This window comes from Eptatretus burgeri, chromosome 8, assembly GCF_056783735.1.
Source record: "Eptatretus burgeri isolate ZD-2024b chromosome 8, Ebu_testis_v1, whole genome shotgun sequence".
Taxonomy (NCBI): Eukaryota; Metazoa; Chordata; class Myxini; order Myxiniformes; family Myxinidae; genus Eptatretus; species Eptatretus burgeri.
In genome coordinates this window covers 46,853,086-46,877,085 of record NC_140968.1, presented here as the reverse complement: position 1 = coordinate 46,877,085, position 24,000 = coordinate 46,853,086, and the positions used below count along the sequence as shown (strand labels likewise).

The 24,000-nt window shown below is 43.1% G+C and overlaps 1 protein-coding gene across 4 annotated transcripts in view; it reads right to left on the bottom strand.

The window, feature by feature from the left end:
- Nucleotides 1-24,000, bottom strand: part of LOC147021666 (sodium-dependent neutral amino acid transporter B(0)AT1-like) — a 61,380-nt gene that overhangs the window by 20,737 nt on the left and 16,643 nt on the right. For all 4 annotated transcript variants that reach the window (XM_085891886.1, XM_085891887.1, XM_085891889.1 and 1 more), the window contains 5 exons: nt 10,596-10,777; nt 8,962-9,072; nt 8,277-8,389; nt 2,433-2,561; nt 962-1,118 (listed from right to left, as the gene is read on the bottom strand). In XM_085891886.1, coding sequence (XP_085748012.1) covers nt 962-1,118; nt 2,433-2,561; nt 8,277-8,389; nt 8,962-9,072; nt 10,596-10,777 — 692 coding nt within the window. The remainder of the gene's footprint in view (nt 1-961; nt 1,119-2,432; nt 2,562-8,276; nt 8,390-8,961; nt 9,073-10,595; nt 10,778-24,000) is intronic.

Here is a 24,000-nt window from a genome sequence, read left to right as displayed (position 1 = left end):
GGTATTAGTTTATGTTAGAAAACATGTCACGGTATTAGTTTATGTTAGAAAACATGTCACGGTATTAGCTTATTTTAGAAAACATTTCACGGTATTAGTTTATGTTAGAAAACATGTCACGGTATTAGCTTATGTTAGAAAACATGTCACGGTATTAGCTTATGTTAGAAAACATGTCACGATGTTAGCTCATGTTAGAAAACATGTCACGATGTTTGCTTATGTTGGAAAACATGTCACGGTATTAGCTTATGTTAGAAAACATTTCACGGTATTAGCTTATGTTAGATAACATATCACGGTATTAGTTTATGTTAGAAAACATGTCACGGTATTAGTTTATGTTAGAAAACATGTCACGGTATTAGCTTATGTTAGAAAACATGTCACGGTATTAGCTTATGTTAGAAAACATGTCATGATGTGAGCTTATGTTAGAAAACATGTCACGATGTTAGCTTATGTGAGAAAACATGTCACGATGTTAGCTTATGTTAGAAAACATGTCACGATGTTAGATTATGTTAGAAAACATGTCATGGTGTTAGTCATGTTCTAAAATATGTCACAGTATTAGCTTATGTTAGAAAACATATCACGATGTTAGCTTATGTTAGAAAACATGTCACGATGTTAGTTTATGTTAGAAAACATATCACGGTGTCAGCTTATGTTGGAAAACATGTCACGGTGTTAGTCATGTTCTAAAATATGTCGCGTTGTTTGTTTATTTTAGAAAAAAGGACTCGTGTTGCGCACAGTGTTGACACCAGAACAAAATGAGCAAAGCAGAAACATGCAGCCCAACTGAAAAGAACAATAACATACTTTCAGAGCAATCACACTGAAGAACGTCAATGAAGTCACATTCAAACGGGTACAACAAATTCACCACAAATGAGTTGCGTTGATTGTCCCATGTATAAAAATAACATTCCTGGCATGAGGATTTATAATCTACCTCATTTAAAAAGTCTTCCAGCTTGCATTCCTTTAAATCCAGCAAAGAAACACGATGTGGACACGACTGGTTGTACATGTTTAGTTGATCTGAATAGCTCTCTCGAGTAACAGTTTCTTCAGCAGCATCAAATTCATTCACGAGTAACAGAATATTCCTGCAAATTGAATAAAGAAAAACTGCTAGCCACAAAACAGCTCCCAATCCCACATTTGTACTTGCATCCAAGTTTCTGCTTTGCTTATAACTCACTTGTTTCTTTTTAAAGAAATGGTGAAATCTGGCAAAATATGTGCATTGCATGAGAATTTTTTGGGGAATTAATTGATTCCGGTGGTATTCTGAAAGAGCAGGTGGTTGTGGACAAACATGTACATTCTTCATTTTATCCATATCCTCATGGATATGCCAGCCTGAAGAGGTGCATTAGTGGGTAAATCAGAAAAATAGCAAAATTAGATACGAGGGGAATATTTAAAGAATCACATGGTCTGAGAGCACTGATGCTCCATCAGTTGTGTTCTGACCGATTGAACTTGGTACTTAATTAGAAACAGTGCACTGTATTCACCAAAATTAAGCCTCGGTCTATGTTATGATATCTACGTTGGAGGATGGCTGTTTAAGAATCAAGGGGTTATCAACAAGGAAGGATCTAATGATGAAGACAGAGTTGATCCTATCCCTTCATGGGAACTGAAGAGGTTGTTGTCAACTTCTCATCAAAAACTCACAGGATTTCATGATAAATGCATGACATATCTCATGAGCTCTCATCAGAATTGAGCAATGCGTAGACATTTCCTTGTAATGGATGATTCGCCCACACAATTAATTTTACATTTGGCCAGAATACAAGACTAATTGCCTACTCACGTGAAAGATGTCATAAAAGATCTTGAACATCCACATAGTGTCCTCTGCTGGCACAGTGACAGACTACAGTTTCAATAATCAGATTCCATTGGGATTCTAACCAGGGAGTGGGTTTGCATTTGGTTATCGTGCTACTGCCCCCAATAAACTGTATGTACATCAGTATGCTGACACAATGATTTAGTCTATTTTCAAAAGGCATGGCCTATTAGCAAGTTTCCATCCCCATATTACATTTGCATAGGGATTGGGTGGTGGAAGCTGTGGGGGTGGAAGTGATTACGGTGTGGGGTAAATTTAGAAGAAAGAATATTAACACAAGATAATAGAAGTGGGAGTACAATAGATCATATAGGAAAATATATGATTGGGAGGAAAGAGGAGGGGGAGAGGGAAGTGAAGGTGAATGTATTAGACATAAAGATATGTCGAGGGAAAGTGGATAAAAACAGGGAAGTGGGTGGGATTAAAGTTCCACCATTTTTGTGTACATCCTATCTATAGCTCGACAGCCTCCATGAGGTCTTTTATCGTTTAACGAGGTCTGCACCCTGTTGGTTGTTTCTGCTTCTTGATGAAATATTTTCTCAAATACCTGTCCATGCAGACGTTGAAGTTCAGGGTTGCTTTAAACCCCAAAATGGCAAAAACGGGAATTGCTGCAAAAAGTGAAGTTGCGCTGTTAATCAATGATACGAGTACTGCATCCCTCTCACAGTCATTCCTGCCGGAGCAAAATAGACACAATCTTTTAAATGGCATAAAAACACAACAGCAACCATTGCATGTCATGGCAACAACAATGCTGCCATGGCGGGATGAATGCTTTGTTGTGCCGATTATGTTTAGAACAAACAGCTCAATTGTTCAGGTCAGTATGTGAAGGAATATGGAGAGAGCAACTGACGAGCAACTTGCCTTTACAATCCAGTAGGCAAATTCCAATGATATTTATTCAAGTCTATTTCACAAAGTTTTAAACTAGTATGCATTGGTGTGAGACAAACTGTTCCCTTGATATTATGATGATAATGGAATGAAACATTCATTAATCACAGTCTAATTTGAAGGAAACAAAATTTAGAATCATTTTTTTCCCCAATCACAAAGTGTCGAAAAAAGAGCGAGTGTGTCGATTGTCGATTTTGCCAGTGATGTCACACATTGAACCCACCATGATCCAAATGGTGGCTTCTTTACATCGAGAAACAGCGCATGTCGAGCTCGGATTCCGATACCAATTCCACCGTCATTAGCAACTCCGAAGGTTCCCAATATGTTGAAACTGATCAGTAAGATTTTGAAGAAACGATTGGAGACAAAAATAGTGATGGGAATGCTTTTGAAGGGATTGTTGAACCGAATCATTTTGAGGCTTGTGCGAGCGATTCAGAAGAAGGTGAAAGTGAAGATGGAGGTGTTAAAAAGATGAAAACACTGGTCGCATGTCAACTACAGCTTGGTTGGGTTTGCTTTTCGTTCAATTGACAGTTTATAAGGGAAGCATTTTGTATTAATTGATAAATCAGTTTATATATTACTCGAGCAGAAATACCCATCACCGCCCAACAGCCAACACCACCCGGGCACACTCGGACACCGTGGACAAAATGGGCGTTGAATGCTTTGTGCCATCGTCGCAGGCTGACCAGGTGTCTTGTATGTTACAAGATCAACACATTGAATACTTTCCCCGGATGCCATTTATGTCTGAGCCGTGTCCCATCGTTGTGTCCGTCAGATATTGATGTCTCGCCCCTGTGGAGGGGGGAGTGGTACTATGGTGGAGAGGAGCTGTGGGATGGTGGTAGCTATTGTTGGGTGATTGTTGATGGGGGGTTGTGAGGGGTTGGTGGAGGGACCCTGAAAGTTTTAGCGTCCCAGGACAAATCCTTTCGGAGGATTAGACGATGACGCATACATACTTTCTCACCACTATAAAAATATGGTGGTTCATTTGATTTGTAGAAAGTTGTGTTGTTAATAGATAATTATTTTCAGGTGCTCTTGCGGTAACTGCCATGCAATGGCAACAGGTGTTTGATTCACCGCTCATATCGTCTGCGTCGTGTGCACATCCATAGAGGTGGTGCGACAGTTGCCAGTGATGGCTGTTACTTCCACTTAATTATGGGGATGGCATCCTCTCTTAATCGTGGTGGATAACCACAAGATCTATCCATCTCTGTTGTTTCATAACAGTTCTCTGTAACATGTTCTGAGCACAAAAGCGAGCATTCTGTAGGCCCGATCCACACTCAATTATTTAGGATAAAACTTGTCTAATTTATGGCAAACTTAGTGCCCTTCGGCCATTGGTGTAGCACGAAACCATCTCGGTTTGTGTTGCTATACAAGCACCAAGGACGCATCGACTCGTTAGATTTGTGGATAATCGAGAATTATTCGCCATTTTAATTGAATCTTACCACGATGAAACCAGGAGAGAGCACAGATGTGATGGTCAACTTCCTGATGTGACGTCATGGCTAATTTGAAGAAGAAGAAGAAGAAGAGGATTTCGACTTTTAATCGTAAAATTACCTACTTTAAAAATCGGAAACTGGAAAAAGACACATCATATCTATTTTGTAGGGTATTGAGGGATATATTAGCATTGTGGTGGTCTGAGCGTTTGGGTTCCTTTTTAAACATTAAGCAAAATCTCTCTCTCTCTCTCTCTCTCTCTCTCTCTCTCTCTCTCTCTCTCTCTCTCTCTCTCTCTCTCTCTCTCTCTCTCTCTCTCTCTCTCTCTCTCTCTCTCTCTCTCTCTCTCTCTCTCTCTCTCTCTCTCTCTCTCTCTCTCTCTCTCTCTCTCTCTCTCTCTCTCTCTCTCTCTCTCTCTCTCTCTCTCTCTCTCTCTCTCTCTCTCTCTCTCTCTCTCTCTCTCTCTCTCTCTCTCTCTCTCTCTCTCTCTCTCTCTCTCAGGTCTGACATCCATCCCTACTTGCAAAGATCTGCCACCAACACCCCCAAGGTATCCTTCACATAATTCTCTTGGTGGTAAGCAAGTGTTATGATGGCGTCGATGATATTTTATTCCGCACTTGATTTGAAGCTGCTGGCTTCCTTGGGGTTATGTGACTGGATCAATTGTGATCGTTGTCTCGACATTCGCACCCTTTTGACTCTGTTGTAAATCCTCAACACCACTTTGCTGAGAAGCAGGCCTGCAGTCTTCGAGTCAGAGACTTTGACTCGAATCATACTTGAGTCGCAATTTTCCAAACTCGTGACTCGTCTCGAGAGGCTGAACCTTCACCGGGAAATAGAAGTCAAGCCTTGGGATATTGGAGTTAATGGAAATTTCATTAAACCCGGTAATTAACATCTCCCTATGAATGGGGATTCAAAGTAAATGAGATGGGACATCGTGACAGATTGACGCTGCAGAAAAGCTTTGGGACAAGGAGACATCTTTGTCAGACATTGATAAAAAAAAATCAATCAAAACGAATGGATCAAGCTCATGCCATGAGACTCGACTCCGGGTGTGCTAATAACTCAACATTGCTGAACAGTTCCTCACTTCATCAACCAACAGGCAGTGAGACTGCAAGTCTTTGTGTCTGGCATTTGATTTTAACTTTGCAGGGCTTGCTGCTGGAGAAATGTTTGAGAGAGAAGAAAGAGAAGAAAAAAAAAAGAGAGAGAAAGAAAGAAAGAGAGAAAGAGAGAGAGAAAGAGAGAGAGAAAGAGAGAGAGAAAGAGAGAGAGAAAGAGAGAGAGAGAAAGAGAGAGAGAAAGAGAGAGAAAGAAAGAGAGAGAGAGAAAGAGAGAGAGAGAAAGAGAGAGAGAGAGAGAAAGAGAAAGAGAAAGAGAGAGAGAAAGAGAGAGAGAGAAAGAGAGAGAGAAAGAGAGAGAGAGAGCGAAAGAGAGAGAGAGAGAGAGAGAGCGAAAGAGAGAGAGAGCGAAAGAGAGAGAGAGAGAGAGAGAGAGCAAAAGAGAGAGAGAGAGAGAGAGAGCGAAAGAGAGAGAGAGAGAGAGAGAGCGAAAGAGAGAGAGAGAGAGAGAGAGAGAGAGAGAGAGCAAAAGAGAGAGAGAGAGAGAGAGAGAGAGAGAGAGAGAGAGAGAGAGAGAGAGAGAGAGAGAGAGAGAGAGAGAGATATGGAGAGATATAGATATATATGCCAGGGAGAAGTCTGTTTGTGTGTCAAGTAATCTTTGGGGAGTTATTGTGAGCTGAGTGAGCTGTCAAGATGCTGCTATGAAAATGAGGGTTCAGGTGTGGTGTGAATTGCTTGCCTTTGCATCGGCGAGTGGAAGCAAAGAAAGCATGTCTTTGTGGAAGGAATTGCTGGAACAGTTCGTTTAAAGAAGAAAAGAAGGGATTAACTACTCTGTAAATGAGGAAGAAAATTGCAGGCCAGGCTTTAGGCAACGGTATTAAATCACTCAACTTCTTCATACCACAGAAGGCCTTTGAAGACAGCTGGTGAAATTGACTTTTTTTTTACAATCACATGGTCAGAAGACCCTCGACAGAAGAATAATTCTTAACCAGGGAAGGGAAGTTTGCCATTTACCAAGACCAAGAGATAAATCAATCCATTTCGATAACTCTGGGGTTGAATCGTTGATTAATTGTGTGAAGGCCCGACACCCTCACAGAAGGCCTTTTCTGCCATTCCACTGACTGGAGGTATGTGGACTTACACCCAAACACTCAGCTGAATGGCAGTTGAAATCATCGCATAAAATTCATCACCTCACTGAGCCTGGCTTCCTGCACCGGTTGTTGTGTTGCTGTTGTGATAAGCAGTTCCATTGATCCCGACATCCCATCCACTCTACTTACACCCTGTCACCCACAAGTATACCTTTTTAACAACCTCCTGTTATTCTGGATTGCATACCATCCTCTGTGCAATTATAACACAATCTACATGTGTTTTAGATCTTTTGAGACTTGACGCTGGTAAAAAGAGTGGTCCGAAAGAAGGTGGTCCATGTCAATTGTAGTTATTAGAAGGCATTAGTGTATTGAATAGACCATAGTATGTCAATAGTAATAGAACGATGGCATTCCAAAAGGTTCCTGAGAAAGGAAAGATGTAGTCAGAGTTACATCAGTAGTTATGGTTACAAGCCGAAACCCCGTCACAGACGGATTCCGTTCATTCAACCAGCCTCACCAGCTCACCCACACTCGAGGGACATGGACTGAACAGGGCGTGCTTGCCCCCGCCCCTGCCCCATTCCCTCCCGCCTTCAATTTGCTTACCCTTGCCCAAAAATTTAATTACCCCGGCCCCGCACCCACCTCTTCACACACACACGCACGCATTTGCTTACCTTGCCCCCCGCCTCTTCACTCCTCCCCCCCCCCGTCTCAACGAAAAGTGTTTATTTTGCTTCAGAGTTGAAAGTTGACTATTGCCACTATGTGCGATGCACTCTTACAGGTACGAAGTTTCTTTCATTCCAGGTCACAGTACCGAGAAAAACGTGACGCGACCGCGAGGAGGAGCACAAAATTGGTCCTTCAGTATTCATTTATATATACAAGATACAATGTTTCTTGTTACATTTTTTGTGTCAAATTCACATTCTGGAGTAGCCAGCATGTGCAGAAGAGGGTTTTACATTGCAGACGCTATTTTCGAGGAGTGGAATTACACCTCTCAGCAGTGACGGTCTGTCGACGACAGACGTAATGACGTCAGCGAATGAACGGTAATGTCATGACGTACTTACGCCTCTCAGCGGTGACATCACACGTCGCCATGTAAACGAATGTAAAACGAAAAGTGTTTATTCTGCTTCAGAGTTGAAGTTTGACTATTGCCACTATGTGCGATGCACTCTTACAGGTACGAAGTTTCTTTCAGTCCAGGTCACAGTACCGAGAAAAACGTGACGTGACCGCGAGGAGGAGCACAAAATTGGTCCTTCAGTATTAATATATAGATATTGTATTTGGGGAAGACAAATGCAAACACTACCTTATCTCTCAATGGGGAAGAATTCCTTTCAAAATAATAGTATCCAGATCCGGACCGTCCCAAAAATCAATTCAATTCTCCCTTGTCACACATCCAACCTGTTCACCATCGTTTGTCCGAATCCGTCCACAACATTTTGAGATATCGTGCTATATATCGTTTGTTGGCCTCTCTCCCAATTGTGAAGCATCACTTTTAAAAATTCAAGTGTCCGGATCTGGATCTTCACCAAAATCTAATCAATTCATCCCTATCCCACACCCAACCTCTCCACCAGATTTCGTCCAAATCCATCCTCAACTTTTTAAAGATATCCTGCTCACAGATGAAAACAAACAGAAAGGGGATGAAAACATAACCTCCGTCGACCTTTGGTGGTGGAGGTAAAGATTAGAGAAGGATGCAAAAGAATGGGAAGATGAAGGAGCAGAGGGAGTGGGGGCTCTGAAAGGAGTTTAATGAGGAGTGGGCGAGAGGAAATGCCCATATAATACTTGATGGGATTGTAGCTTGAGAATGCAATGAGGCTGCCAACACCCAAACCCAATGAGAAGAAGATCTGAGTTGCTGCATCCATCCACACTTTGGGATTCTTCAATATTTCCACCTGCAAAAGAACAATATAATTAGCTATCTAGTCAAGGAGGGGTTCATGCGTCATGTTACCCCTACAAGTAAATAACGTTCTGTGTTGTATTACAGGTAAGCGACGACAAGGAAGTTTGTGTAGCAGGAATGAAGCAAAACTACGCCACTAAAAATAATTTTCTTCGTAAGAAAATATTTTCTTAAAATTAGAAAAGTTATCTTGAAACAAGAAAATCATGAGAAAATTTTACTAGCCGCAATAAAAACTTTTCTTATTTTATGAAAAAAAAATTTTACAAAGAAAATTTTTTGGGAAGTGAGTGACAAAATATTCTCCAACTCCGGCACACAGCAACCATTTTACGTCCGATTTACAGATCATTTCCAGCCACGTGCCTCAGCATGGAATTTTTAGTGTCGGGATAAAGCCACGGCACCATCATTGAGGTCTCTCTCTCTCTCTCACACTCACACACACACACACACACACACACACACACACACACACACACACACACACACACACACACACACACACACACACACACACACACACACACACACACACACACACCAGCGCAGGAAACTCACATCAGGTGTGAAGAGGTATACAAGACCATTTGTTGCTCCTTCCAATGTCATAGCACCGATCAGGAAGCACAAAAGCACCACGTATGGAAATGTTGCTGTGACATATGCAGCCTGTTGGAAAGAGTGATTTCATTAATACACAAATCACAGAAAATTAACCTCAACACAAGTCACAGCAAAGCTCTTCAAATCCTCTACCGAGTAAATCCAAGACATTGTCAGAAGTTGTATTGAAAACGTACTGCGTACAACATGTAAGGAAATTTGTTTGTTACATATCATGAAATATGAGAGCTACCCCGAAAGAAATGCTTCCTGTTTTATATCTGAATATCGTGAATTGTTTGCAAAGACAACTCTTATACAGCCATGTCCTGTACATACATTGACGTGGTTTTGAGGAGGAAGGGGGCAGGGGATTGTAAACACATCTATCACGAGTGATGTCCACATACATCTCCAAAAAGTGATTGGTACAATGACATGAGAATTGATGATTAAAAGCAGGAGTGTTAAGGTCATGTTAAGACAATCATTTTTGAATATCTATTGGAAATAGACGATTGATGCAAGAAACGGTCATTCTATGCATCCTTTCATTACAAACCTGGACAATGAATAGTGAACGTGAAATAAACATGATGGGTGCACACAACAAAATTAGTCTGGACATAAACTTGGCTGTCATTCAATCTTAGCAGACTGGCATACTAAGCATTAACAAAATATAAAACCATGCCCAAGTGAGAACATGTTATGGAAAACTAAGGATGACCGTTTTGTTGAAATAATAGTTGTCAATCGGTATCTCTAAAAGACGTTTGTGATTTCTTTTTTTTACACACAACGACAATTCGACAACAGTTCCACCCTATGAAGTGCACCAATGTCTCAATTCAGATAGTGTTAATTAATTTTGTGTTTCTAATCTGCAGTGTTACAGACACTGCAGCAATGCACAGGCAGACAAGAGTATGAAGAGTTGCATTGTGTCAGGGATAACAGGTGGGTGCAGGGATGACAGGTAGGTGCAGGGATGACAAGTGGGTGCAGGGATGACAGGTGGGTGCAGGGATGACAGGTGGGTGCAGGGATGACAGGTGGGTGCAGGGATGACAGGTGGGTGCAGGGATGACAGGGGGGTGCAGGGATGACAGGGGGTGCAGGGATGACAGGGGGTGCAGGGATGACAGGTGGGTGCAGGGATGACAGGGGGATTGGGTGGACCCACCGATGTATTCCTTGTCAGTTGTCAAACATTGAATGGAAAAACTTCTGTGGCATCATTTGAGCAAAACTAGAGTTATGTTTTCACTTGCGATTTGCTCGATTAAACAGTGTTCCCCCAAAAAATCCAAATAAGTATTTTCTTCAATAATTGTTGCTGTAAATTATTTATCCTTATATTGTTGCACAACATTAACTTTTTGGTGCACATGCATATAAATCAGTTTTTTTGTGAACCATGGACATCGAAATATTATGGTCTACAATGCTATGCAAGTTTAGATAAGAAATATTTATCCGTCAAACGAAGGAACACACAGATCTGTGGGAAAGTTCTTGTGAAAATCCCAAGGTTCTGTCTTTGTGGTTATGGCAATGACTGTGATGGTGATGGTAGTGGTAAAAACCTTCCCGCTGGTTTCAATGCCACGGCTCGTGCAGATGTATACAATGATCCAAGCGAGGCACTGGCACAAAACAAGCCACCACTGCAGACCACCTCCCTCCTCCAGACTTGTGGTAACATTGAGAGTTTCCCGATACCAAAAATAGGCCATGGGGGAGCTTTCTGCACACTCCTGAACCATCTCTGGAAAAAAAGATCTGAAATGTAAGCTAGTAGATCACCATGACACTGCATTCATTGAGTGAAAAGGGATGAACACCACATGTTAATGTCAAACCACATCGACAATCCCACAGACTATCTGAGGTGGGATGGGAGGTGTGGAGGAGAGGGTCCATGTTGAGAAATGGAGGAAGGGTGCTAATAATGAGGAATGAAGGACTATGCTTGCTGGTGAAGGCTAGTATCGATCTGCATCTGTGGACAGGAAGAACAATGGATGAAATCAACAGGATGTCAAATGAGGTCTCCTAACCACCGTGGGGAGCAAGGAAAAGCTGGCGTTTTGGGTATTAACCTTTCATCTAAGTCCTCTAAGTATGACCCTCTTTTGTTCTGATGAAAGGTTAATTCCCAAAACATCAGTTTCTCCTTGCTTCCCATGGTAGTAAGGAGACTTCAATCAACGTCCTGTTGATTTCATCCATTACTAAAAAAAAGTTTCTTTCATTGATCTGAGATCCTACGGCGAGGTTCATGGGAGACCTTGTATACAAATAACGTGCAGAGACGAGGATACGAGTGCAATTTTATAAATTCACAAGCACATTAGTAGACAATGGACAAATTGGCATCATATGTATATGGGATTTGAACTTGGCATCCCACCATCATGAGCTATGGATTCAGTTGAAAACAGCAAGCAAGCCCATGCTTGGATTTGTGGATGGGGGTTGGGGGATATCTATATCCTTGTGTGAGATGGTTGTTGTGAGGACACGATAAAGTTGTGAAGACAGTGAAATTTCTTCATATTGCTTTATTAATAAAATGAGACCTAATCTTTCATCAGGTTGATGTCGAAAGTTTACATTTCACTGGAAAACTACAGCTTGTGATGCACTGATGCAAATCGTTTCACCGAGACAAGGGATATGACTGGTTATGATACATAACACTTCACTGTGATGATGTTATCTTCCAAAAAAATAACATTCATTATTGTTTACAAAGAAATGCAAGGAACTTCAATGCAGGAGGATGCCATTAGGCCCATAAAGCCTGTGCAGTCATGCCAACGTCGTCGTACTCCCCCATCTCAACAACTTCCAGACATCTATGCAACTCGATTTTACAACGATCCACCGACTCTTCCGACGACTCGATCCACCGACTACTGTCACTTCCTTTACAGGGAGACTACCCAATGTATTCACCACTCTCTGAGTGAAAGACCACTGCCTTACGACCACCCTAACTCGTTGTACCAGACCCCTTGATGCCGAACTTTCATAATGTTGTGAGAACTTTCAAAGGCTATTTATATTAACCAAGTGAGACATAACGTTTACCTTACTGTCAAATTTTTCGAACTTCTGTTCAAAAGTATTTTGTGCCAGTGAAATATCTTAATATTTGTTGATTAAAATGTGAGCTAATCATTGAACATCAGCTTGATGAAAAAGCTTGATTTTTCCTGGAAAATTACAGCAATTAGACCTTTTGGGGTATTTTTTTTTTTGAAACTGCATGATGGTGTCATACATTTACAACACACTGGGCCAGTTGCCAGGGCTATGAGTTGGACTTTTGACCCTCTCCCAAGCTGTGTGTCACAAGCATTTTACTTTGTCACACACAGCTTGGGAGATGGTGTGGTGAGGCATACATATATATATATATATATATATATATATATATATATATATATATATATATATATATATATATATATATATATATATATATCTACACTACCGGTAAAAAGTTTTAGAACACACCCAATTTTCCAGTTTTTACTGAAATTTAAGCAGTTCAAGTCCAGTGAATAACCTGAAATGGTACAAAGCAAAGCGATAAACTGCCAGAGGTTAAAAAAAAAAAGAAATTTAGGTTCCCAAAAACTTAAAAATAATGTAAATTTCAGAGTTGCTAAAAAAGGCCCTTTTCAGGGAACAAGTAATGGGTTAGCAACTGCAGCTGTTCTGCAGCAATGGAAGTAAATTAAGCCTTGAAAGATGATGCAAACAATTCCTACAGGTGTCCCAACTTTTGTTGATTAGTTACAAACCCTCTGTCTGTATAAAAGCAGTGTTGAAACAGACTGTGTTGCTACAACCTCTGAAGCATTATTTGGACATTATTACACTGCAGGAAGTAGTATATTGCTATCATAATGACAAGAAAAAGACAATGAACAAAGGAAAACAGACAGACCATTATAACTCTTAAAAGTGTAGGTCTTTCCTTAAGAGAAATTGCAAAGCAAATTAAGGTGTTAGTGAGCACAGTTTCCTACACCATCAAAAGGCACTTGGAAACTGGAAGAAACTCTGACAGGAAGAGGTCTGGCAGACCCAAAGCCACAACACGATCAGAAGACAAGTTTCTGAGTCAACAGCTTGCGTGATCGGTGGCTCACAGGACAGCTTAACACTGGTCGAAGTAAGGAAGTCTCAGTTTCAACTGTGAAGAGAAGACTTCGAGCTGCAGGTTTGACAGGTCAAGTGGCAGTAAGAAAGCCATTGCTAAGATGGCAAAATAATAAAAAGAGGCTTGCCTGGGCCATGAAGCTCCACGAGTGGACTACTGAAAACTGGAAGGTCTTATGGACCATCAGGGTTTATTCTAACGTGCAGTTGTACCCCTTTTGTGCAGTTGTAAATTCAAAATGTGCAGTTGTAAATCCAGATTTGTGCAGTTGTCAACTTGTTCGTTGTTTGAATTTGCGTGGCTAGGGTGTCATAAACTAGGAAGGAACCACAATAGACATCACTGATAGTCTGATAGCTGACCAAAACTTATTTTTTTAATTAAACTTACAATATAATGCAATGATACAAATTACATAAATAATAATATATGACAAATTCTATCACATTTCACATTACAAATTATATCTGAAACAGTGAGGATTATCAAACGTATTTACAGTAGATGTGAAACCACAAGTGATTGCTCATAGTCACACAAATAACAAAATCATAAACCTGAGCCTGAGGTTGACTATGACTAACATTAGAACCAAGTTTCAGGTAAGTCCAACTCGCTAGCTGTCTTTGGCATGAATAAGATTAAACAAAATCTGTAGAACTTAACGAAAATGAACATTTGAACCTGTCCAAGTAAGCAAAGGTGTAAGAAGTTAGAATTTCTTGACCTTCTTCTTAGGTGGTACCTCCACCTCGTCAAGCTCGTCATCCTCTACTTTTTGTTCTGCTACTGTGAAAACTCCCTTGAAGTGGACTTGAAACTTTGCTTTGTCATGGCTTTTGTTTCTGCGTGCCTTCCCAGGTCAAAAAAGCAGTAAAGACCAGTAGCTTACTGGTCAACTGGTACCAGTTGAAAACCAGTAGCCAACTGGTACCAGTAAAGCCAGTTGGTTTCTTACTGGTTTTAATATGGAAATTGGAATAGAGTGATATATTACCAGTTGAAATACATGTATTTAACTAACTGGTATCAACTGGGACCAGTACATTGTAACTGGTATCAACTGGGAGACCAGTACATTGCAACTGGTATCAACTGGGACCAGTACATTGCAACTGGTATCAACTGGAACCAGTAAGACTTTAACTGGTACAAATATGAGCGACTGGTTTTTTCAACTGGGAAATTGGAATTCTGACTGAATTTAACTGGTACCAGTTGAAACCAATAGAGACCAGTTAAAGACCAATTAGAACCAATAGAGACCAGTTGAAAATGTGTACTGGTTTTAACTGGTTTTTCGACCTGGGTTTGATGACAGCCAAATCATAACCACCTCCCTTGGATCAAATGCTTCTAATGGTGGCATGTTGTAATGTATGTACAAATACAGATTTTCCGTCTCCACTGACATTCTTGATCTTTCACATGTTTTCAGAACATTGCTGCGACTTATAAGACGCTCAACATCTGCTGAATTAGGCTTGGCAGCCACAACTCTGCTTAATGCCTTCACCAGATTTGGAAACAGTTCTTCAGACACCAGATACTTGACCAGCTTGTTGAGAGTTAAGTCTCTTCCTTGTCCAGAAGACACAAGATCTTGGTATTCCATACCGAGTTCCTCAAGGTCCAAATCTGGACATATCAGCTGATGAACAGCCTTGATGTCAGCATCTTGTAGCTTCAAGAAGGGCACCAGTACCTCCATCATGTGCTTGTCAATGTCACTTTCAAATGCCGTCGTGCTCGGCTGCTTCGCAGCCTCCATTTTTCCCACCCCTGCCTCGCATCAGAGTTTGTGCAGTTGTAAATTTTCCTTAGAATAAACCCTGTGGACTGTTGAATCAAAATTTGAAATCTTCGGTTCATCACACAGGGTTTTTGTACGCTGTCGAGTCGGCGAAAGGATGGTTCCACAGTGTGTGACACCATCTGTCAAACATGGAGGAGGAAGCGTGATGATCTGGGGCTCTTTTGCTGGATCCAGAGTCAGCGACTTGCACAGAGTGACTGGTACCCTGAACCATAAGGGCTACCACAGCATTTTGCAGCGCCATGCAATACGCCTAGTTGGGCAGGGGTTTATCCTACAGCAGGATAACCCAAAACGACCCAAAACATATCTCCAGGCTATGTCAGAACTACCTCAGAAGAAAAGAACAAGACGGTATGCTTCAAATCATGGAATGGCCAGCACAGTCTGCAGACTTAAACCCCATTGAGCTGGTTTGGGATGAACTGGACAGAAGGGTGAAAGCAAAGCAACCGACAAGTGCAACACATTTGTGGAAACCTGCAACAGTGTTGGGAAGAACTTTTCGAACAATATTTGATTTCCATTGTAGAAAGAATGCCACGAGTATGTTCGGCTGTTATATCTGCAAAAGGTGGCTACTTTGATGAGTCAAACATTGAGGTTAAATTTTGTTCAACAAAACTATTCCATGATATCTTTTTTATCTGCAATTGTTTATTTGTTCGATGCTTTAATTTCAGAGTACATTGAAACATTAAACTGCTTAAGTTTCAGTAAAAACTGGAAAAATGGGGGTGTTCTAAAACTCTTGACCGGTAGTGTATCTTTCTGCATATATATATATATATATACATATATATATATATATATATATATATATATATATATATATATATATATATACATTTTTGCCCTGTTTGAGTCTCAGATGGCATGTGATACATTCTTGACAAGGCTCAATATGCTCCACCCAGCGCTGCAGTTCACCATGGAGCTGGAATCTGCAAATATCTTATCATTCTTGGATGTGTCGGTTGAAAGAACCACATGTGGTTTCATTACATCCATCTACCGGATGCCTACCTTCACAGGACATTACACCCACTGGGACTCCTTCAGCTGAAGGAGATACAAAATTGCCTTGATTAACACCCTTGTTAACAGAGCTCAGAGGATTTGCTCACCTGGTAAGCTTCCTGTTGAAATCGACAAAATCATGAAGATACTTGGTGAAAATGGTTATCCAGAGTGGATAATTAGGAGATTCGTACACAAGTTTCTCAACAGAACAAAGGAACAGAAGATCAGTCCTGAGCAGTGTCCAGTATAGATCAGGATGCCATGGAAAGGACATTCATCACGAAGGTTCGAAGAACAAATTAAACATACTGTTTCTCACACGTATCTGGCTGTGCAACCTGGAGTAATTTTTACCTATCGCTGTCTGCTTACGTCAGTCAACAAGGATGTGCTTCAAACCTCACAAGTTCGCAAAGTTATAAATGTGTTTAAGTGCCGATGTGAAGCTCGGTATGTGGGACGGACAACCCAAAGATTGGCTGATCACATCAAACGGCATGTCCCCCTGGTGATCCGAGGAAAGAACTTGGGAACGAGGACGCAACCAGTATGAGCATGCAAGAACGTTCAAAGACCTTTGGCCACTACATCTTCTTCTTCTTCTTCTTCTTCTTCTTCTAGTTCTTCTAGGTCTTCTTCTTCTTCTAGTTCTTCTTCTTCTTCTTCTTCTTCTTCTTCTAGTTCTTCTTCTTCTTCTTCTAGTTCTTCTTGAAATAAGAGCGAGAGATGAACCTTCAGAGTTTAGGCTTTATTCCATTTGATTGGAGCCGCTTCTGTGGACACACCAGGAAATACAGGTTCAGCTAGGAGTACATAAGCAGAAACGTATACATGTGCAGTTAACCATTGCAGACTAATCCGCGTAAGCACGGAGTTCGATATAATCTCCATTCTCACCAGTCAATGAGCACCTTCAGTTAACGAGCATCAAGTGGACAGCCGATGTCAATAGCAATGCCCCGGGGACAATCCACTCGTGCCGCAGAGACCTCCCCTTATACGCGAGACGCACAACATGTGATCCCGCGTCATGTCCCTCGATTCACGTTAATTCACCACATTCTCCTCACCTTTAAAATGTAACTAGGGGCCCATCTTACACACCATGATTGCTTTAGCACTATAGGAGCATACATTTCAAGCAACGCGGACTAATTGATCTACAGAAGCATACATGCCAAGCAGTGATTATTTTGAGTTGTAGGAGCATGGAAATGAGCATCGATATATGATATAATGGGCATATAGGAGCATGAGCAGCGAGAATGCCGATAATCCCCTTTACAGATTGAGTCGTCGAGGGGGCCTTATTCGTCGACCTCTCCGGGAGTAAACGGCAGTTTCACTTGAGGGAGACTCCCGATCCTCTTGGTGAGCCTCGACTTGTGCCGGGGATGACTCCTCGATCGCTCTCGGGGGGAACACGGTAGCCCGTGGCCTGGCGGAGTTCCTGGGCGGGACATGTCAGAAGGAGGAGAGCCAGGAGGTGGTGTACCGGCGGGAGGAGTACCGGCGGGAGCCAGATGGCGAACCGACACAGTGGTCTCCCTGCCATCCGGGAGCCTGACATGAGCATACTCTGGATTAGTGTCAATGAGTTCGATCCCCTCCACCAGCGGTTCATACTTGCTTTGTCGTACCGGGCGTTTCATGAACACTGTACCGGGGTGGGTCAGCCAGTTGGGCACCGTTTGACTGTCAACATAACGTCGTTGGTGAGTAAACATACGTTCGTGAGGAGTGGCATTTGTGGACGTGCAGAGCAAAGAGCGTATGGAATTCATTGCGTCAGGAAGAGCAACCTCCCATCGCTCGGGGCCCAGTCCTCTCGATTTCAGCGCCAGAGTTATGGCTTTCCAAATAACTCCATTATACCTTTCCACCTGCCCGTTTCCCTGTGGGTTGTAACCCGTCGTTCGACTAGTTGCTATGCCGTGCTCTAATAGGAATTGTTTTAGCCCGGCCGACATGAAACACGGCCCTCTGTCTGAATGTATGTACGAAGGTCTCCCAAACATAGCGAAGACGTCAGAGAGACATTTTACGACAGTGCCCGAGGTCATATCCGAGCACGGAAACGCGAAAGGGAACCTTGAATATTCATCAACAACGGTGAATATGTATCTGTTGTCTGTCTCGGTGGGCAGGGGCCCTTTGAAGTCGATGTTTAGTCTCTCGAAGGGGGAAGTAGCCTTGATCAGTCTGCCAGATGCCGCGCCAAAGAATCTGGGTTTTAGTTCAGCACAAACAGGGCATGAAGCATTCATTTGTTTAATATCTTCAACAGAATAGGGAAGATTTTGTCTGCGTACGAAATGTGCCATCCTGGTTACCCCTGGGTGGCACAGAGACACATGGAGGTCTTGCAAAGCCTGACTGATTGTTGCCGAACTGTAGACCCGGGAGAAGGTATCTGCAGCAGGGTTTTCCTTCCCGGGCCGGTAAACAATGTCGTACCTGTAGCAGGCTAGGTCTATCCGCCATCTCATAATTTTTTCATTCTTAATTTTCCCGTTATTTTTCCCATCAAACATGAAAGCCACGGATCGTTGGTCCGTAACGAGCGTGAAGTGGTTTCCCAGTAAATAATGTCTCCATTTACGCAGCGCTTCGACGATGGCGTACGCCTCCTTCTCTATTGCCGAGTGTCTCTGCTCGCTTCTAGAGAGAGTTCTCGAGAAGAAAGCGACCGGCCGCCCAGACTGATTAAGTGTTGCAGCTATGGCGTGATTTGAAGCGTCGGTCTCCACCACGAAGGGCACCGAGCTGTCGATCGATAAAACCACGGACTTACTGATATCATCCTTGAGATCGTGGAAAGCTTTCACGACAGCGGCATCTGGTGGAAAGTTTTTGCAATGCACTAGGGGATATATTTTCTCGGAGTATTGCGAAATCCATCTTGCATAGTAAGCGAACATCCCGATCACCCGGCGCATTGTCTGCAAGTCCTGAGGTGGTGGAAGCTCACGGAGCGGGCGCAATCGCTCAGGATCAGGCTTAATTGTGCCGTTGGCTATCGTGTAGCCGAGAAGGTCAATTGACCTTGCCGAGAATACGCATTTCTCGTAGTTGAGAGTCAGATTATATTTTCCAGCAATGCTCAAGAATCTGTCCAGATTCCTATCATGTTCCCTCTGATCCCTACCGCACACTGTGACATTATCCACGTAAACAAAAGTGTCTTCGAGGTTTTCATCTGAGATGATGTCGTCCATAACCCGTTGGAAGCAAGCTACTCCATTCGTGACACCGAATGGTATCCTCCTGAACTGGTAGAGGCGCCGCCCTGCCTGGAATGCAGTGTACGGTTTGTCTTCCTCTCGGATGGGAATTTGATGATAGGCGCTTCGCAAGTCGATGGTACTGAATACCTTATAATTGGCCACGCGTTCGACCATCTCATCTATGCGCGGCAGGGGGTAGGCGTCGAGTTGGGTGAAGCGATTGACCGTTTGGGAATAATCGACAACCATCCGTCTCTTATGGTTCTGACTGCTGGTCACTAACACCTGTGCGCGCCATGGCGAATCGCTCGGTTCTATAATTCCCTCCTCCAGTAATCGCTTGGTTTCTGAAGTGATGAAATTCATGTCAGCAGTGGTATATCGCCGCGATTTGATCGCTATCGGTTTGCAGACCGGCGACAAGTTAGCGAACAGCTGGGGGGACGTCACCTCCGCGGTGGTCAGCGCATTTAAAATTAGACGAGGCTTGCTTCCTCCAAAGGGTATTTCGACGCTCGTGTGCTGCTTGAGGACATTATGACCCAGAATTACGTCTGCGCACAAATCACGAAGCACCAGTACCCTTACATCCCGATGCGTGTACCCTTTTACGTCCAATTCAACATTGCAGTACCCTCGTACGCGGGATTGTAGTGAGGTGGCGGCCATGCATACCGTATTGTCAGTCGGGTGGATTACCCATTTCCTGCCCTTCACTAGCGAGCTGTTGACGAAACTTTCAGAGCTACCGGTATCAATCAGTGCCTCAGCCATATGCCCGTTAATTCGCACGTTGATGATAGCCTTGGATAGATTCCCCGGGGAGGCTGCAGTCAATTTATTTTGCGAGTAGAGAGCCGCAGAAGTGGGTTTATTCCTTCTTAGAGTAGATTTACATACCCTGGCATAATGCCCTTTCTTGTCGCAATTCATGCATGTGGCATCTCTGGCTGGACATTTTTGACGAGGATGCCTTTTGTACCCACAAAAGAAGCATTTACCGACCGGAGCAGTTGCTGAGGAGTTTGACGAGGTCTGGGTATCCGGCTCCTCGGGTGTTTCTCCATCCCTCATGTCTGGCTGTGTCTGTGCCAGTGGGGTTCCTTGGGTTCCCATCGTAGCAGCGTTCATGAGCAGCATCGGTGTCCCAAATGACTCAGATTGCTGCTGAGCCGTATCCATCGCTCGAGCCTGATCGACTACCTTGTCAAGAGTGGGTTGCGCTTTCTCTAGTAAGCGTTGCCGTATGTGGGCTGATCTGAGTCCTTGGATGAATGCCTCCCGTGTGGCTTCCTTTCGGTGTTCCTCGGCGCTTACCGCCCGGAAGCTGCAGTCTTTTCCCAGCTGATTCAGAGCTTGCAGGAACTGATCGATTGTCTCCCCGGCTGCTTGCTTGCGTGTGTTGAGAAGATGTCGTATGTATACCTCGTTTTTGGGCTTCACGTAGAGCGCCTGCAGTACGTCAATCGCTGCTTCGTAAGTGTCGCACCCCGAGAAGAGCCTGTACACGCCGGGCGAGACATGATTCACGAGAGCGGCAAATTTGTCAGCTCCCTCCGCGATGATGGTCAGATAGTGTGAGAAGGAGCAGAACCAATGTGACCATTTCATTTCTGCGTCAGTCGTGTTTGGGTCTGCGTCGAACCTCTCTGGTTTGTAGATCTTGTCCATCTTTGGTTGAGAGAGCCGAGAAAATCAAATGGAATAAATTGAAATAAGAGCGAGGGAAGAACCTTCAGAGTTTAGGCTTTATTCCATTTGATTGGAGCCGCTTCTGTGGACACACCAGGAAATACAGGTTCAGCTAGGAGTACATAAGCAGTAACGTATACATGTGCAGTTAACCATTGCAGACTAATCCGCGTAAGCACGGAGTTCGATATAATCTCCATTCTCACCAGTCAATGAGCACCTTCAGTTAACGAGCATCAAGTGGACAGCCGATGTCAATAGCAATGCCCCGGGGACAATCCACCCGTGCCGCAGAGACCTCCCCTTATACGCGAGACGCACAACATGTGATCCCGCGTCATGTCCCTCGATTCACGTTAATTCACCACACTTCTTCTTCTTCTTCTTCTTCTTCTTCTAGTTCTTCTTCTAGTTCTTCTTCTAGTTCTTCTTCTTATTCTTCTTCTTCTTCTTCTTCTTCTTCTTCTTCTTCTTCTAGTTCTTCTTCTTCTTCTTCTAGTTCTTCTTCTTCTTCTAGTTCTTCTTCTTCTTCTTCTGGTTTTTCTTCTTCTTCTAGTTCTTCTTCTTCTTCTTCTAGTTCTTCTTCTTCTTCTTCTGGTTCTTCTTCTTCTTCTAGTTCTTCTTCTTCTTCTTCTAGTTCTTCTTCTTCTTCTTCTTCTTCTTCTTCTTCTTCTTCTTCTTCTTGTTCTGCCATTGTACGGCACCTGGAGGCCAATCCAGATTGTGCAGACCAGTACAATGCAGATATGTTTTAAGATTTTAAGCCGTGGTCAAACTATAATGCATTTATGTGTGTTAGAAGCAACCTTCATCCATTCCATGGACGCCACATTGTGTCGACAAAAGGAATTTGTACATTCTCTTAATCTATTTCAACACAGAAAGATTACAGCGATTTCTCCAACAATGGTTGGAGGTAATAACACGAATGGTACGTGATCTCGGGCAAATCTGCTCCAGCCAATCGGAGCCAAGATAGCGGTGATGGAATCAAGCAAAGGGCATTCGGAATCAGATTGATATGTGAATATATGTATATATATATATATATATATATATATATATATATATATATATATATATATATATATATATATATATATATATATATATATATATATATATATATATATATATATATCTTCTTCTTCCTCTTTCGGCTTGCTCCCGTTAGGGGTCGCCACAGCGGATCAACTGTCTCCATTTCGCTCTATCCTCCACATCTTCCATTGACACTCCAACCACCCGCATGTCCGCCCTCACCGTATCCATGAACCTCTTCTTTGGCCTTCCTCTTCTCCTCCTGCCTGGCGGCTCCATCTTCAACATCCTTCTCCCGATATACTCCGTTTCCCTCCTGTGCACATGTCCAAACCATCTCAATCTCGCCTCTCTCACTTTGTCTCCAAACCGTCCTACCTGCGCTGTCCCTCTAATACACTCATTTCTTATCCTATCCATCCTCGTCACTCCCAACGAGAATCGCAGCATCTTTAACTCTGCCACCTCCAGCTCTGCTTCCTGTCTTTTTGTTAGCGCCACCGCCTCCAAACGATACAACATAGCTGGTCTCACTACCGTCTTGTATACTTTCCCCTTCACTCTTCCAGCTACCCTTCTGTCACAAATCACTCCTGCAACTCTTCTCCACCCACTCCATCCTGCCTGCACTCTCTTTTTCACTTCTCTCCCACACTCTCCGCTACTTTGGACAGTTGATCCCAAGTATTTAAACCAATCCACCTTCCCCACCTCAACTCCTTGCAACCGCACCATACCACCACCCTCCCTCTCATTTACGCACATGTACTCCGTCTTACTCCTATTGACGAACATTCCCCTTCTCTCCAGTGCGTACCTCCACCTCTCAAGGCTCGATTCAGCCTGCTCCCTACTCTCCCTACAGATCATGATGTCATCCGCGAACATCATGGTCCATGGAGACTCCAGTCTGATCTCGTCCGTCAACCTGTCCATCACCATTGCAAACAGGAAAGGGCTCAGAGTCGATCCTTGGTGCAATCCCACTTTAACCTTAAACCGGTCCGTCATTCCTACCGCACACCTCACCGCTGTCACACTGTCCTCATACATATCCTGCACGATCCTCACATACTTCTCCAACACTCCCGACTTCCTCATACAATACAACAACTCCTCTCTTGGCACCCTATCATAGGCTTTCTCTAAATCCACAAACACACAATGTAACTCTTTCTGGCCTTCCCTATACTTCTCCATCAACATTCTCAAAGCAAACATCGCATCAGTGGTGCTCTTTCCTGGCATAAACCCATATTGCTGCTCACAGATCTTCACCTCTCCTCTCAACCGAGCTTCCACTACTCTTTCCCACAACTTCATGGTGTGGCTTAACAACTTTATCCCTCTGAAATTTCCACAGCTCTGCACATCACCCTTATTCTTGAAAATCGGAACCAGTACACTTAATCTCCACTCCTCCGGCATCCTCTCACTTTCCAAGACTTTATTAAACAATCTGGTTAACAACCCCACTGCCATCTCTCCTAAGCACTTCCATCCCTCCACTGGTATACCATCTGGGCCAACCGCCTTTCCACTTTTCATCTTCTTCATAGCAGTCCTCACTTCATCCTTACTGATCCACCCCACTTCCAGATTCACTATCTCCACCTCTTCCAACCTTCTCTCTCTCATTTTCTTCATTCATCAGCTCCTCAAAGTACTCCATCCACCTTCTCAACACACTCTCCTCGCTTGTCAGCACATTCCCATTTGCGTCCTTTATCACCCTAACCTGCAGCACATCCTTCCCAGCTCGGTCCCTCTGTCTTGCCAATCGGTATAAATCCTTTTCCCCTTCTTTTGTATCCAACTTCTCATACAGCTCGTCATATGCCTTTTCCTTGGCCTTAGCCACCTCTCTCTTTGCTTTTCAATGCCACTCCTTGTACTCCTGCCGACTTTCTTCATCTCTCTGACTATCCCACTTCTTTTTCGCCAACCCCTTCTTCCTTATACTTTCCTGTACTTCCTCATTCCACCACCAAGTCTCCTTATCTTCCTTCCTCTGT